General features: G+C 51.3%; 1 protein-coding gene across 1 annotated transcript in view; it reads right to left on the bottom strand.

Moving 5' to 3' along the window:
• Nucleotides 1-15,385, bottom strand: part of TG (thyroglobulin) — a 251,055-nt gene that overhangs the window by 184,095 nt on the left and 51,575 nt on the right. Inside the window, exons 23-27 of the mRNA XM_077750014.1 lie at nt 14,908-15,057; nt 10,246-10,416; nt 4,463-4,579; nt 3,803-3,918; nt 456-564 (exon numbers count right to left, since the gene is read on the bottom strand). Of these exons, the coding sequence (XP_077606140.1) occupies nt 456-564; nt 3,803-3,918; nt 4,463-4,579; nt 10,246-10,416; nt 14,908-15,057 (663 nt within the window). The remainder of the gene's footprint in view (nt 1-455; nt 565-3,802; nt 3,919-4,462; nt 4,580-10,245; nt 10,417-14,907; nt 15,058-15,385) is intronic.

The raw sequence follows: 15,385 nt of genomic DNA, 5'->3' as shown, positions 1-15,385 counted from the left end.
CAGACTTTATCTGGAAGGCAGAATGGTGACCCAACCCTGACTGATGGACTCAGCATCTGCCTTTCTACAAGTCCCGCCCCCAGGTAATACACATGCACAGTGCAGCTGTAGGAAGCCCTGGCTGGTGAGGAAGAGGGTGCTCGGAGGTTTGGACCCCTGGGAGAAGGGCTGGTAACTTCTGGGGGGGTGGAGACCCTGGGGAAGGGAAGGCCTGAGAGGGGCAGCTGCAGGGAGCTAGGAGTCCACACCCCTGCTGGGGATGCTCCCCGCTCACCGACAGCCTCAGGGGGGCGCTGGGCTCTGCCACAGTCCCTGGCCTGTAGAAGGAGCCTCCCCATCCCTCGGGCTGGGGACAGTGTGGTCCCCTCCCTAAACTCGCCCAGCTAGGAAGCAGCCCTAAACCCTACTCCAGTTAAACCACTGAGGCCCCAAGCCATCTAGCTCGGCCAACCTACCCTTTTTCAGATACACAGCCGGAGAGTCTGGAGCCCCGCTCCTCAAGGTCACCTGGCACGTAAGACTCCCGAAGCCGGTGGCCTCTGAGTTCCCCAGTGGGTCTTGATGCTGGAGATGGGAAGCAGATGCGTTATTATCCAGAGATGGCGACTTCAGTTCAACAAGCGTTCGCCAAACTCTAACCGTGGCTAGGCGCTGGGGCCGCAAAGGTACTAACAGAAGACTCCTGTCCACTAGTTCCTACTAGAGCACACAGACATGGGAGCAGTGAATTCCAGCCCAGAGCGTCACTGCAAAGACACAGGTCATCCAAGAGGAGATGATTACAGAAGATGGAACGATTATCTCTGTCGTGAAAGGAGAGCTACAAAACTTTCCCAGAGAAGGTGAATCTGGGTGGGGTACTGACGTATGAGTAAGAGTTCATTAGGCGGCAATAAAAGAAAGCAGGATTTTAAGTAAAGTAAGTGGCAGAAATGAAGACAAAGAATTCTGTGGTGCTCTGAGGACTGGAGCCTGTGGGTCCTGGAGCCTGTCAGTCTTGAGAGGCAGAGGGGTGGGAGAGGAGAGAAGCAGGGGCATCCTTATGGGCACAGCCTGTATCCAGTGGGGATCAAGGGGAGGTTTGTGAACTTGGGAATGAGGTCAGACATCCAAAGACTTTGCCGTTCTCGCTAATCTTCCGATCCCTCTTTCTGCCTGTTTCCAGAACTCCTGCTGTGTGGGGGCGGCAGGACAAATCTGTTTTGATCAATTTGTGTTTTGTTCCCAGGGTTCCGCCCTCCTCTCGAAGCTGCCTGAGTTTCCTGGCCGCGGGAATCTTCCAAGGGCAGCGGCTACGGCAAAGCTTTCTGAAGCAACCGCTCTTCTGACTTTTTAGAAACCCTGAGCTCAGTGGCTGGATGATGTGCCGGGGAGGGGAGAAGGGTCCCCGAGAGGGAAAGGGTTCTGCACTCCTGAGAAGGGTGTGGGTGGCGGGTCCCAGACTGCAGGGGCCCCCGCCCCGTGGGTGGTCAGGCCTGGAGGGCATGGGATGAGGGTCAGCCGGGCAATATGCCTGCAGCCTCGACCCAAACAAGGGGCTCCCGCCTAGGTAAAGACTCCCCTCCACGCCCCACACCTACCCCAGACACACGGCTCTGCCTGGCTCTGCGGCCTCAGCGCTGGGCGGTGTAGACTGGCCAGGTGGCTCCCAATCAATGGTGACACCTGACCCCCATGCCTCGGACAGCCCTGAGCGCCCCCGGGCCATGCAGGGGAGCCCTGTACCAGGTGGGGTGGTGTTTCCTGCCCACCTGGAGTGACACTAACGGCAGTGGTGACAGCTATCATTACGGTCCCTGAGCTCTTCCTGAGGCAAAAACTGTCATGTAAGCTTCTCCATGTAGGACTTTATTCAATCCTCGCAGCCACTGGACAGGTGTCACCACTACCCCGCATCACAGGGGAGGGTTCCAGGATTCACGGGGCAAAGGGCAAGAGGCCAGCCGTGAGGACCCGGGAACCGAGCTCCCGACCACCTCCTTACGTACGCCCCCTGTGAGAGATGATCTCTGCTGGGCTGAGGAGTTCGAGGGAGAGTTCAGACTTCATTCCTTTTCTGCTTTTTTTTTTTTTTAATGAAGAAGTGTTTTATTGCTTATAGACTAAAATCCATACTTGTCAGGGCATCAGAGGATCCAATGACTAATAATCTCATAGTTTTGCTCAGAGGAATGCTAGGTGCTTAGTAAGCACTCCGTAAATGCAAGAGCTAGCTTCTGTATCACTGATAATTCTACAAGCCGGGTCTGATCCCTTAGGGAAAGAGGGCAGTAGAATTTCCTTAGATCAGAGATTCCCAGGGACTCCCAGAGAGCACCGTCACTGTATCCTCAGACCCCTCGTGACCACAAAGCATCCCTGGGACATGTGGACAGAGGTGTCCCATTAATAGAATCACTTTGACTCAGGCCAGCCAAGGTGAGGGGAGGGCCCTGGGAAGCCCCAGACAACAGTTAAATGCAGCCGGTCTGCATGGTCCCGCGGCATTAATGCCAGTGGGTCTTGGCCGACTATCACTGGTATCCTAGCCCATCCCCCCTCCCCGCCCGCCGGCCCCATGTCCCCCTGATACATCTGAAGGCAGGTCAGGGTCATGATAGTGAAAAAAATAAAGGCATGGTCATCCTCCCCCAAATGCTTTAATCTTTAAACTCGAGGCATTTAACGTTGCCTCCATTACTGTGTGTCTTGTGTTAGCTTCTCGAATCCTCACCAGAAGGGTGCGAGGTCAAGCCTCCACGGATGAAGAGTGTGAGGGTAGGAACCTGCACATGGTATGACAGCCCCAAACGGACAGGGTTTGGGATTCAGTCCAAGACCCCTTCCTGCCTCCTCTCTAGATCCTGCAAATACAGACCCTGGCTGGGGGTCCTAATACTCAGGGGTCCACCCCCCGCCCAGGCCTTCCTGGGCTGTTGCTATGAACACACACTCACACCCCTGCACAGGTGCGTGTGCTAGGGGCACGCAGCCCACCCGCGCTGGCGATGTTGCAAAACTGCTAACAAATCGGCGTGCCCTTTAAAAATGAGAACTACTTTATGTGCACCCATAGGATGGACTGGTCTGCCCCTGCTAAAAAGCACAAGGTTCATTTTAAAGATGCAAGAAGTTAAACATGTGAGAAAATCAAGGTAGAAAAGATATAGTGTAAGATATTAACATGTAAACAAACAAGAGGCTCATAAGCACACAGAAATTTTCTGGAAGTTTCCATGAGAAACTGGACAGTAAAATGGAGATCTGCATGTGCTTAGGAGCTAGGAAGTTGGGACAATGGCTTCCCTCTGCATACCCTTCAGTACTAATTCATGGGAACCATGAAATTGCCAGCTCTGACCTACAGACACAGCAATTTCACATGGGTCTAACGAATATTTAACAGTTTTCTTTTTTAAGCTATAATCATATTTTGCTTCCACATGGAAAGAAATGGGGTGGTCCGGGACTCAGAGAGACAGGTGGCATTTAGGGCCCTGGACAACGTCCCGTCAGGCCCAGCACCCAGCTGCCTGGTGGGTAACAGGAGGGAGAGCTCGTCACCGCCATTCCCTCTGATCCACTTGTCAGGAAAGGATTCTGCTCAGACGGACCCTGCTCGGGACACCTTCGTCCTGAGCCACCACCAGTCCACTGCGGTCCTTTGCCCGAAGCCTCATCACTTTGAAGAAGTGGCACAACACAGGGTCGGCTGTTGACAGTCTCGTTCCGTCACCCGACCGGCCTGGTGTCCGTTCGATCGGAGCATGTCTGGCACAGAAAGGACGAGACGCAGAGCGCCCACACGGCCGCCGTGCCTCACCTGAGCAGAAGCTGTGCAAGCCATGTTGTCACTTGTCCAGGCGTAGAAACCGCAGGAGGTGTCTGATCCCGCCGCGGACACCGTGAAGAAGCTGCAGGCTTCGTCCAACGCACAGTCTGCAAGCAGCACAGGACAGTCAGTGCCTGTTTCTCTCCGGTGATGCTAAGGGCAGGTGGACACATACCCCCACCCCCTGCCCCCAACACACACACACACACACACACATATACATACACATACCGCCCCCCCCTCCCCACTCATCTGTAACATGCATTTCAAGGACTTTCGTGGACTGTAGGGTTATAAGATAACCCTTGTAAACATACAAGCTCAATAAATAGGAAAGCTGTTACTACCCCTCTCTGGCCTTGACATTGGTACAGACAGATAGCGCTCCTGACGCGGATAAATAACTCTACAAGGAACCCATGTCCATCATTTCTGTTCCCTGACACTCAGCATAGCACTGCTCTCGGTACGGAGGAGATGTATCATAAGCTCTGAAGTGAACTTAGGAGTTGCATGTACACTTGGGGAATCAACCGATTTACCAAATGTTTGGGAGAAAGTGTATTTTCTCCTCACAGCCTCGGCGGTTCTATTTGGTGTGCCCTGCCGAGGACAGCAGAGAGTGCTTCCCCACGTGCCCAGCCGGCTTACCCGTCAGGCACTGAGTCAGCGGGGACTCAGAACCAGGCACACTGGACCTGCTCGCCCCAGTGACATCCACACTGAAGGTCACCTTCGATTCCAGAACCTTCTCAAATTTGCGCATCACTGAAAGAAAAGCAAAATGGTGACATTTGACTCTGAAAGGTGGAAGGCCTCCACAGAGGAGCCAGAAAGAGAGCCAGGTCAGGAAATCACGTCTGTGTACCTGTCTCCTTCACAGTCCTTGGTCACCCAAATGTCCCCAGGAGAGGAATTCCCCTTTAAAATGGTTCCAGCATGTGGCCTCATATCTGATGCAGAGAGCTATGTATTATCATGTCTCCTTTTGCTACCTCATTGTCAGGAGGTAAGGAGAAAATGTAATATTATGTCACTCCTTACAACTCTTTTTTTTTTCCTCATTGATAGTGGTTTTTCTATCTAAATATATATTTTCCTCTCTTGATCTTTGAATGCTAATTATATCTTATAATTATGCTCTCGAAAGTTTTCCTTCCATAAAACAATTTTTGCTTCTTTCTGGAAAGAGGTAAGTTAGCTTTTAAGAGACAAATAAAACAGGGGCGCCTGGGTGGCTCAGTTGGTTGAGTGTCTGACTTCAGCTCAGGTCACGATCTCGTGGTCAGTGAGTTCGAGTCCCGCGTTAGGCTCTGTGCTGACAGCTCGGAGCCTGGAGCCTGCTTTGGATTCTGTCTCCCTCTCTCTCTGCCCTTCCCCGGCTCACGCTCTGCTCTGTCTCTCAAAATTGAACAAAGGTTAAAAATAAGATAAAACAAAATAAAAGATAAACAGGCACATGTGGGCTCATGTAGATCTGAGACGTGCTATGTGGCTCAGGTATTTTCATTATAGATAGCTGCTATATCACACAGTGCTTATGTGATATAGTAGCGTCTGTTTTCCTAGCTGCCATCAATCAACACACTTGAATTCTTCTCTGGTAGGAATGACATAGGCACACACTCATGGAGCTCAACGGGGAGAAGAAATAAATATAAGATCTCAAGGCAATGTGACTCAGAACTCACTCTTGACCCATCAAAAGGCTCTGCGGGTAACTCTCAAGGAATGAGACTCATTTCCCAAACCAAAACCGCCCAGAGGTGTTGGTGTTTTGCAGATAACTCTCAAAAACCAAGCCCCAAAGTAGACCCACTATTAATTTTTTTTGCGGACATCATTCTAAACAGACGTAAGCACCCCTGCTCACACTCATCTGTCACTTTATAAAACAGACCTGTGTCTCAATGGGTTTTTATCGCGTCAATAAATTCAAGACCACCCAGCAACCTCTTTTCCATTTTCATAATAAGTGCCGGGAAAAAAGTCTATTGCTTTTGGGATAAAGTTAGGAGAGAGGATGCCAATACAAGAGAAACGGCATGCTTAAACCTTCAGAGATTCTGAAACAGAAAATAATTCTGGTTTTACAAGGTAGTCCTTCCATGTTGATTACGGAAGTTGCCAAGTTCATGGGCTCGTCCATACTCAACTCTTCCGCTCTCATCTCTTTCTCTCTTTTGTCCATGTTTACGCCCCTTGGCATCTTGTCTGTAGAGACTGCGGGCTCAAGTCCAGCAAACACCGTGCTATATTCAGCCCTTTGTCCCTAAGTCTTAATGGGCACAGAGAGTTGCTCACAACATAGTCGTAGACTAAACACAACTTGACACGTCCTTCAGTTTCCAAGTCTTCCCAGAGGCCAAAAATGCAGCAACGTTAGCACTCCAGTGAGACAATCTGCTGGCTTTCACGAGAGGGACACCTCAGTGATGAAGATCCTGTCACAATAGAGCATTCTGTGACGAAGCTCAATGCCAAACAGAACAGAAACAATCCACACACTAAGGTGCCAACAATTCCATAGAACACCGAGTTAGCGGGCAAGTTTGCAGACATTCTATTGGTACAATTTCCCACGTGCCAAGTTTTGACTTAGCAGATATTTACAAATGTCTGGGAAACCAGAGAGGGTCCACACGAGAACACAGCATTATATGTGACCCTGGCTGTGTGCCTGTCTCTTTCCACGACACGGACAATGTCCTGAGAATATGTGAACCCCCACTACTCAGATAGTGGCAGAGACATGAGTTTCCTGTTTGTTGGAGGCCTGCACTGATGAACGGATGACTGCCAACATCACTACAGCGCCCAAAAGCCTGGAGAGAACACTACAGCCACGGCGCCATCCCGCCAGCAGGCGGATACCTCTGGGCACCTGACATGCTACGGAGCTGATGGCGCAGGTCAACGAAAAGCAGAAATAGAAAACTGGGTCTAGAATTAAAAGAAGGTGAGCTTAAAATATTTCCAGCGGCCAACGTCAGCGAGTACACCGCTAACTCTGTGGGTAAGCTAAGGGTTTGCCGCAGGCAATAGAGAGAAGTTGGAGGGGACTGGCAGGAAGGGACACAGCAGGCAGCGCTGGCTCTGGAGTCAGCCCTCGTTCAAGCCTTTCGCCACCACCCATCACCCGCCCTGTGTCCTGGGGTGCATTGCAATCTGAGAGTCCCAGTTGCATGGTCGTGAGGATTCAATAGAAGAATGTGGAAAACCTGGTACACGGTAACAATTCCGTAAGTGACGAGTCCCTTTTTCTCCCACAAGGACACCTGCCTGGGTGTCGGGGCTTGTGAACTTGCCTGCAGGACTTCCGGTGGTGGGAGAATCCCCTTCCCCGACCACATTTAGGAAGTAATTTCTTAGAGGCCCAGATAGTAACGGCAATTCATTCATTCTGCAACAAGCACCAACGACTCTGGAATAGAACAGAAAGCTACCATCCTAGCCCCAAAGGATGATATTATCGAAGGAGGCTAGAATCCGGAGAGGACAGTGAGGGTACGTAACTTTATTTTATCCCGAGAGCAATGCAGAACCACTGAAAGGTCGTGAGGGGCATTGCATAAACAGAACTGCCTTTTGTCTTTATTCTTTTTAATGTTTGTTTATTTTTTAGAGAGAGGCAGAGACGGAGCGCAGCAGAGAGAGAGGGAGAGAGAGGATCCGAAGCTCTGTGCTGTCAACACAGAGCCCAACGTGGGGCTCAAACTCATGAACCATGAGATCACGACCTGAGCCGAAGTCAGACACTTAACCCAATGAGCCACTCAGGCGCCCCCAGAATTGCCTTTGAGAATAATTGTGAAGCATCATAGAGAAATGAGCGGGGGGAGGGGGAGAGCCTAGAGCAAAGTTGATAAGGTAGGGAGGCTACAGCAGTAATCCCCGTGGGGGAAAACCCAGGCGCGGACACAGGGGTGAGGGGTGGAAGGGGGCCAATCCCCCCCCAGCGATACAGCTGACCGCTACACCCTTTGCTTTTTTCTTGGAGGATCAATGCCTCAAAGTCAGGAGTGCGATTCCACTCAGAGGAGGCTCCTCTCTAAAGCAAGCCAGCTGGATTCCTAGAAGGGGCTCTTGACATCCCAGCGGGGACCCAACTTCTTGACACAGCAATCCCCTGCCCTGAGTACCCAGAGAGGGACACATCAACTCCAAGTTTTGCACAAGGAGCCAGAGACGCCGCTGATGTCCGATCTGGAGAAGGGGGGTGATGGGCACGGGGGAGGGCACTTGTGGGGATGAGCACTGGGTGTTATATGGAAACCAACTTGACAATAAACTATTAAAAAAATTAAAATTAAAAAAAAAAAAAAGCCAGAGCCTCAGGGAGGCGTCGTGGAAATTGCCAAGGCTAAGCTCTTAGTCATTAACGCTTCTGGTGCTGCCAGTGACACTGTCCTTTCTGCTCTGGGGACGCGAGGGGCAGCAGGAAGCATCACACGCTTCTGCGGCCTGCAGATCAGTCCTGGCAGGGGAGGCGATGACAGGAGAGCAAAGAAGAGGGGGGTTAAAACCAGGCATGCATGTGCTGAGCCCAGAATGGCCGAGAGTCACCAGGCCCTGGCAAGCTGCTGTCCCGGCTGGGGACGGGCTCTCCCCTGCGTGTGAGGGGCAGCTAGGACCGGGCTGCCTCGTGTCCTAAAACGCCTTCCAGCGTCAACTCCCCTGATCGCAGTTTCCTCCCAAGAAAAGGAAAATTGGAAACGAATAATTAGACGCTCCGCAGACGTGCAGTTTATCTGTGGGGACACCTACATGCGCGCACACATCCTTGAGCGTCTTCAGCGCTTTGCTAGAGAAGGAAATGGTTGTTCTGAGCACTAGAAAATGAAAATATCTTGGGGCACCTGGGCGGCTCAGGCGGTGAAGCGTCCGACTCTTGCTCAGGTCATGATCTCACAGCTTGTGAGTTCGAGCCCCGCGTCCAGCTCTGCACTGACAGGGCGGAGAATCCTTGGGGTTCTCTCTCTCTCTCTCTCTCTCTCTCTACCTCTCTTTCTCTCTCACTCACACTCTCAAAAAATACACATTAAAAAAAAGAAAATGAAAATGTCTCTCTCGGATTTTCTCCAGCACTGTATGTGATTTGCAGCACCCACATCCCTAGAGAGCAGATAGGCTAGTGCATGCGTGTGCGAGGTGTGTGCAAGTATGCGTGTATGGGTGTGTGCTTTCATGAGGAAGCAGATAAACCCAGGTAGAAGCAGAGGGATGTCATGGAAAGAATGGGTTTGGGGGTCAGACACACACGGGTTCAAATTCTAGGGATGTTCTATCCTGACTAATAAGTCACTTAGCCATTCATGCCTCAGTTTCCTCAGCTAAATAGTCGGGGATAATAAAACTGCCAGCAGGGGGCCTGACGCGTAGTAAGCCCACGCAGATCAGGCCCTCCCTTCCACAGAACCCTGAGAGACTCGGGCCACTGGTGCCCGCAACACCTGGTCAAGGTCAAGGTTGCAAAGGCGTGCCAGGCCTGAGGCAGGAAGGCGGCTCCCCTGAAAGGCAGGCAATCACAGCCCCATTTAACAGAGGAAGAAACTCTCGAAGGTAACTGGCTGCTCAGCGGACACAGCTAATAAAGGCACCACTGAGATTAAACCAGTTCCCACCTTAGTCCCATTGCACCGAGGTGTCGGTTCACCCAGGCCTTTCCCACCCATCACCTCGCTGTGTGCCCGGCTCAGGGTGGTGCTCAGTGAGTGCTCATTGTCCTCCAAGGATAGTTTTGGCCCTGACAGTGTCCCGGGAGGTGACTGAGGATCAGAGAGGTTGAGCAACTTGCTCTGGGTTGCCCAGCAGGTAAGTTACGGGCTCAGGACCGGCACTCGAGTCTTCCCACGACACCCAGCTGAGTTAGAAAAGCTGACCGGCTTCATGCAGATGCACTACCCACAGGAAAGGGAAACACAGCTTGTTCATTACTTTAAAATTCACATCTCATACACACTGAAGTATTTAGGGGTGAGGTTGCATGATGTCTGAAATTTGCTTTCCAATGACCAAACATAAAAGAGAGAGGGAGAGGAAGAAAGAAAGAAAGAAAGGAAGGAAGGAAGGAAGGAAGGAAGGAAGGAAGGAGGAAGGAAGGAAGGAAGGAAGGAGGAAGGAAGGAAGGAAGGAAGGAGGAAGGAAGGAAGGAAGGAAGGAGGAAGGAAGGAAGGAAGGAAGGAGGAAGGAAGGAAGGAAGGAAGGAAGGAAGGGAGGGGAAGTGGAAAACGCTAACAGCTTTTTGGATCTAGGCGGTAGGGATTTATGTATCCATCTTACTATTGTTTCAACTCCTACGTAGATGAAAACTTTCCAAACTAAAACGCTGGAGACAAATGCATCTCCTACTTCTCTCCCTTTCTAGAAGGCGCTTGAGAGCACACGCCCTCCCTGTCCCCAGAATCGCGGCTGATTTAACCCCCAGCACGTACTCAGGCACTGGGAGTCCGAGAGCGTGGCCTCCGCTTCCGACCACGGCAGCCTCCGCCCCTCGCCGTCCACGCAGAAGGCCTTCCCGCTGCCCGCGTCCGTCTGGCTGGGTCGGTACTGGCCATCCTGGTCACACCGCAGGCCCGCCTCGCTCCTCTGACAGTCGGTGACACCTGGAACAGAGGGACAGACGCACTGTCACCGACACGCTTCCAGCCCCCCCCCTCGGGGCCCCCAGGCTGCCACGCCCACGTCACAGGTCTGACCCAGAGACTCTCCAGCTTCAAGCTCAACACGTTCCCACCCTTTGGCCAAAGGATCTTGTCCAGGCCCCTTGTGGGGCCACGGAGATGCGGTGATCTGGCTTCACCCATCTAACTGCACGCACTCTGCGCCTCCATGGTCCACACAGCATGCAGTGCTCAGAGCACTCCCTCTGGTGGATCCCGGACACTGTTCCCCACACACAGGCTCTGCTCCCGCATTCCACCTGCCAGTGCTCGTTCTCCTTCAGCTTCAGTGAGTTACCCCCTCACCGCCTCTCAGCCCTCAACCCAACGCTCGCTTCCTCAGGGAAGCCCCAGGCTTCCGACACCCGCCTGTCACACGCCCCGTCCACCCACACCTCTCCTCGCCCCTGGAGCTCGGCTATTATTTCCGTCTGTCCGTGTGAATGGATGGCTGACAGCCATCCGTCTCCCCCTCCACGGAAGCTCTAGGCTGGCAGAAGCCTGATTCCATTTTGCTCCTTATCGGACCCCAGTATCCTGCTCAGTGTCTGACACAGGATATGAGCCCCCGCACTGTAATACTGGGATTTATGATAACAAATACGTATTTGGCTTGCTCTCGTTTCTGGCCCAAAGCCCCTTAAATCTCCTGGCCACCAAGGTGTCTTTTGTTACATTATAGAGGTCACTTTTGGGTTGCTCTTACAGACGGAGCCTGATTGCTGGGAAAACCAGCTATGTGATTGCAGCATTGAAGCTTTCAGTCCCTCTCCCTGACCTCCGATCACCAACAGCCAAAGAATTAACCAAGCTCGTCTATGGAATGAAACGTCCATGAAACCCCAAAAGGATGGGGCTCCGAGAGCTTCTGGGTTGGTGAGCATGTGGAGAGGCGGGGAGAGCAGCGCACCTGAGGGGCATGGAAGCCCCACCCCCTTTCCCCACACCATGCCCTGGGCGTCTCTCACCTGTCTGTTCCTCAGTTACATCCTGTTATGACAAACAGGTAAATCTACTGCGTAAAACATTTCGGTGAGCTCTGTGAGCCACTCTAGCAAATTAATCACACCCAAGGAGGGGGCCCTGGGAACCTCTGATTTCTAGTCAGCTGGATGGAAGGACAGGTAACAATCTGAACACATGGCCGGTGCCTGGGTTGGAGGGGGAGTCGGAACATCCCGTGTGTCACTCGTTCATCAGAATCACAGGTGGCAGACTGGGCTTTCGACTGAGGATGGTGGCAGTGGGGTCCCACTTACAGGGCTGAGCTCTCAACCTGTGGGGTCTGGTACTATCTGTGAGACAATGGTGTCCAAATTGCTTGTTGTTGGTCTGGGGAAACTACCCCCTACACACACACAGGAACTGCGCCCAGGAACCTCCCCCAAAACATCCAATCAATAAATCAATAAACACTAGCTGAATCCGTGGATGAAAACTCTGTTCCTATGCTTCAGCTATTTCTTCTGCCCTGAAGTCCCTTCTCCACCTGCCCCATGGCTAATCCCCACTTGTCCTTCAAGACCTGGTGCTAGCTGCTACAAGATCATATAACAAACATCCCCATTCTATTATTAATTACATACATTATATTATTAATTACATGTTATTTTCTTTTCCTATCAGACTCTAAACTCCCTGAGGACAGGGCATTTACCGTCGCCTGTTTCATATACATCCAGTAAATACTTGGCACACAAAAAGAGTGCTTAATACACTTTTGATGAATGATATCAAAAGGAAATACCTTGACGTGGTTCTCCAGGGCTGGGAAGTAGGTTGAAAGGCCCAGAGACTTGAGAACATCTCATTTTCTCTGTATTAAGACTGTGAGTTATATGGCTAACCATTGATTAATTACAATATTTATTAGATTACCCAGGCTACTTTTTAAATAGAATGCTTTGCATGCTATGCATGCTGCATATGAATTAAAGCATCAATAAACTAATAAATAACTACTTGATTATCCACAGAACTTCCAAAATCATCCAGTAGACTTGCAAGTTTAGGAAATAGAGGGGGGAAGTATTTGCAGATAAGAACAAGAATCCACACCTCAACCAAGTAGAGGAACTGAGATTCTTTTCTTTTTTTTTTTTTTTTTGAGATTTTTAAAAAATGTTTATTTATTTTTGAAATAAACAGAGAGAGAGTAAGTGGGGGAGGGGCAGAGACAGAGAGAGACACAGAATCTGAAGCAGGATCCAGGCTCTGAGCTGTCAGCACAGAGCCCGAGATTGGGCTTGAACTCACGAACTGTGAGAGCATGACCTGAGCTGATGTTGGATGCTTCACTGACTGAGCCACCCAGTCATCTGGAGGAACTGAGATTCTAAAAGTTGTCCTAACACCAAAAGGAAACCAAGGAGAAACTGTAATCGCTTGGCATCACTTCAAACTTGGCCGGACTCTCCTGCCTCACGCTTCTCTTCCCTTGATCCCATCTAAGAACATGGATCTGGTAAGACAATGGGCAGAACGATGATGCTAATGAGTCATGGAGGCCTCCTCAGACACAAACATACCCATGGCATAGACTCTACCCCGGCTCTGCACCCACCCACTGACATCCTCTCTGTTACTCCAGGACGGTAAGTGGGAGAGTGAGAATGATGACATGGCCCTCCAGGCTGCGTGGAGATGCGGTTAAAGCTCATCCCCAAAGCATGATGCATATGAGGCTTACGGTTCACCTTAAACATTTTCATAGATTCCACTTCGTTGTGGCCAGAAGGTCTGTATCCCTTCAGATTCACGCATGGAATCGCTAACCATCCACGCAGTGGTATTTGGAGGTAGGACCTTTGGCGATGAGGCTTAGATGAGGTCATAGGGTGAGGTCCCCATGACGCAATCAGCGCCCTTATTTAAAGAGGAAGACCCGGGGGATGCCTCACTCTGGGTGCATGCACCAAGGAAAGGCCACGTGCGGACGCAGCCAGGACGAGGGCCCTCGCCAAGAACCTCACCATGTCGGTCCCTCGATCTTGGACTTCCTCCCCCTCAGCACCATGAGAAATGAACATTAGCTGCTGAAGCCCCCCCATCTGTGGTCATTTGAATGTAGCAACTGGAACAAAGACATAGTTTATAACTACCTGATGAGTGAGGTACCATCGGCCCCATCTAATAAGTAAGGAAGTTGACATTCAGAGAAGGAAGGAGGTGCGGCCTTGGGCACAGTCCAGTGGAGGGGGTGGAGGGGACCAACCTGGGTCTGGCTGGTGTCAAGCCCCAGGCTCTTCCTCTGCTCCCTGCCATTTCTGTCGTACCTTCGCCCCCCGCAAACAAGGATCAATACATTGCATCGATCCCTCTGTAAAAAAGCATTCCCCCAGCCCCGTGATAACACTTCAAGTCATCTCAAATCCATGGCTGAATCAACGCGTGCAAGCTGAGGGTGATGTCTAGATGTCAGGGACACTCTGCCTTCCTGGTGAAGAGTTTAATGTCCAGGAGCAACGTCAGACTCCTCACCTACAAAACCCGTCTGGCTGTCTTAGAATTAGCATGCTACTACCACGCCTCTCCCAAACTAACTGCCCTTACCCAGGAAAGCGGCGTGCTCTCTTGTGATTCATCATTTTAAAACTGTAAAATCTATTCAGATCTAAAACGTTCATGGTTGGCTCTGTGCCGACACAATTTCAGACTAACGAGAGAAGACACACAACTAGCCATGGGCCCTTGCCAGGAAAAACCCACCGATACCTAGGTGACTATGAAGCAAGTAGGCCAAGTGAAATCACATGACATATGGGAAGGCCAGACGTGCAGACGGGTCCTGACAAACCCAGAAGGGGAATGTGCGCTACATAGATGTACTGACTGGTAATGACTGTGGGTGGAAAATATCTTCCATCTCTCAATCTGATAAGGACGACTTACAAAACTCAGAAGTTTCAGAATCAGACAATGCCAAGATCAAAGGCCAGTTATGGCACTTATTAGTTGAGTGCCTTCGGCTAGATTACTTCTCTGAGCCTTAGCCTTCTTGTACGTAAAAGCTGGGCTAAGATTATTCACAAGGAAGGGCATTTGATAGGACTTCATGAATGCAGGTGAAATCCAGCCGGGTACAGGCGTAAAGGTGGTGCCCCTTTGATCGTGCTGCTCTGTACCCAGTGGTTCTCCGTGGGGGGGGGGGGGAANNNTCGGGGGGGGGGGGGGGGGCAATTGTGTGCCTTCCAAGAGACACTTGGCAATGCCTGGAGACATGTTTGGTTGTCGTAACCGGGAGGGGACACGCTACTGGCGTCTAACAAGTAAGGGTCTGCGATGTTGCTAAATAAACATCCTGCCACACGCGAGGCGGTCCCCAAAATGAATTTCCTGGCCCCAAATTTCAACAGTGGCAAGGTCGAGCCACCCTGCCATGTCCCCGTGGCACTGGAGGGTCTCCCTTTCAAACGGGGCCCCTGCAGCACTTACAGTGAGTGTGGCTGAAAGCGCCGGCTGAAATGGTCGTCCTGCCCATGGGACACGGGACACAGGCCACGTTCCCCGCCTGTTCTTGGTAGAATCCAATAGGACAGGGAACGCAGATCTCCTTCTGAAAGTAGCTTCCCTCGGGACACTTAACTGGAAAAGATAAACAGAGAAACGCTGTTAAAGAAAAGACTGGCTTTCCAGGCATCGCGTTGGAACACAGAGGCCACGTGAAACCCCAGCCGCAGCGCAAGAGCTCATTCGTTTCACAAGTGCCCAGTGAGAGGGCGCAGTATGTCAGACCCTCAGAGTCAAGGGTAAGCTGCGGGAAGGGTAGACGAGGCTCCTGCCCCCCAGGAGCAGACAGGCTAGTAGGACAAGAGGGTATCAGACAAGAACTTCAGATGTGGGTAAAGTGAGGCAGAAGAGGAGCACACATTCGAGAGGAAGGTCTGCTGAGAGGCGACGTGTGAATGACGGG

The sequence above is a fragment of the Crocuta crocuta genome, unplaced genomic scaffold, assembly GCF_008692635.1.
Source record: "Crocuta crocuta isolate KB4526 unplaced genomic scaffold, BGI_CrCroc_1.0 scaffold119, whole genome shotgun sequence".
In the NCBI taxonomy this organism is placed as follows: Eukaryota; Metazoa; Chordata; class Mammalia; order Carnivora; family Hyaenidae; genus Crocuta; species Crocuta crocuta.
The sequence above is the reverse complement of the archived record's forward strand: the minus strand, read 5'-3'. Positions and strand labels throughout refer to the sequence as shown.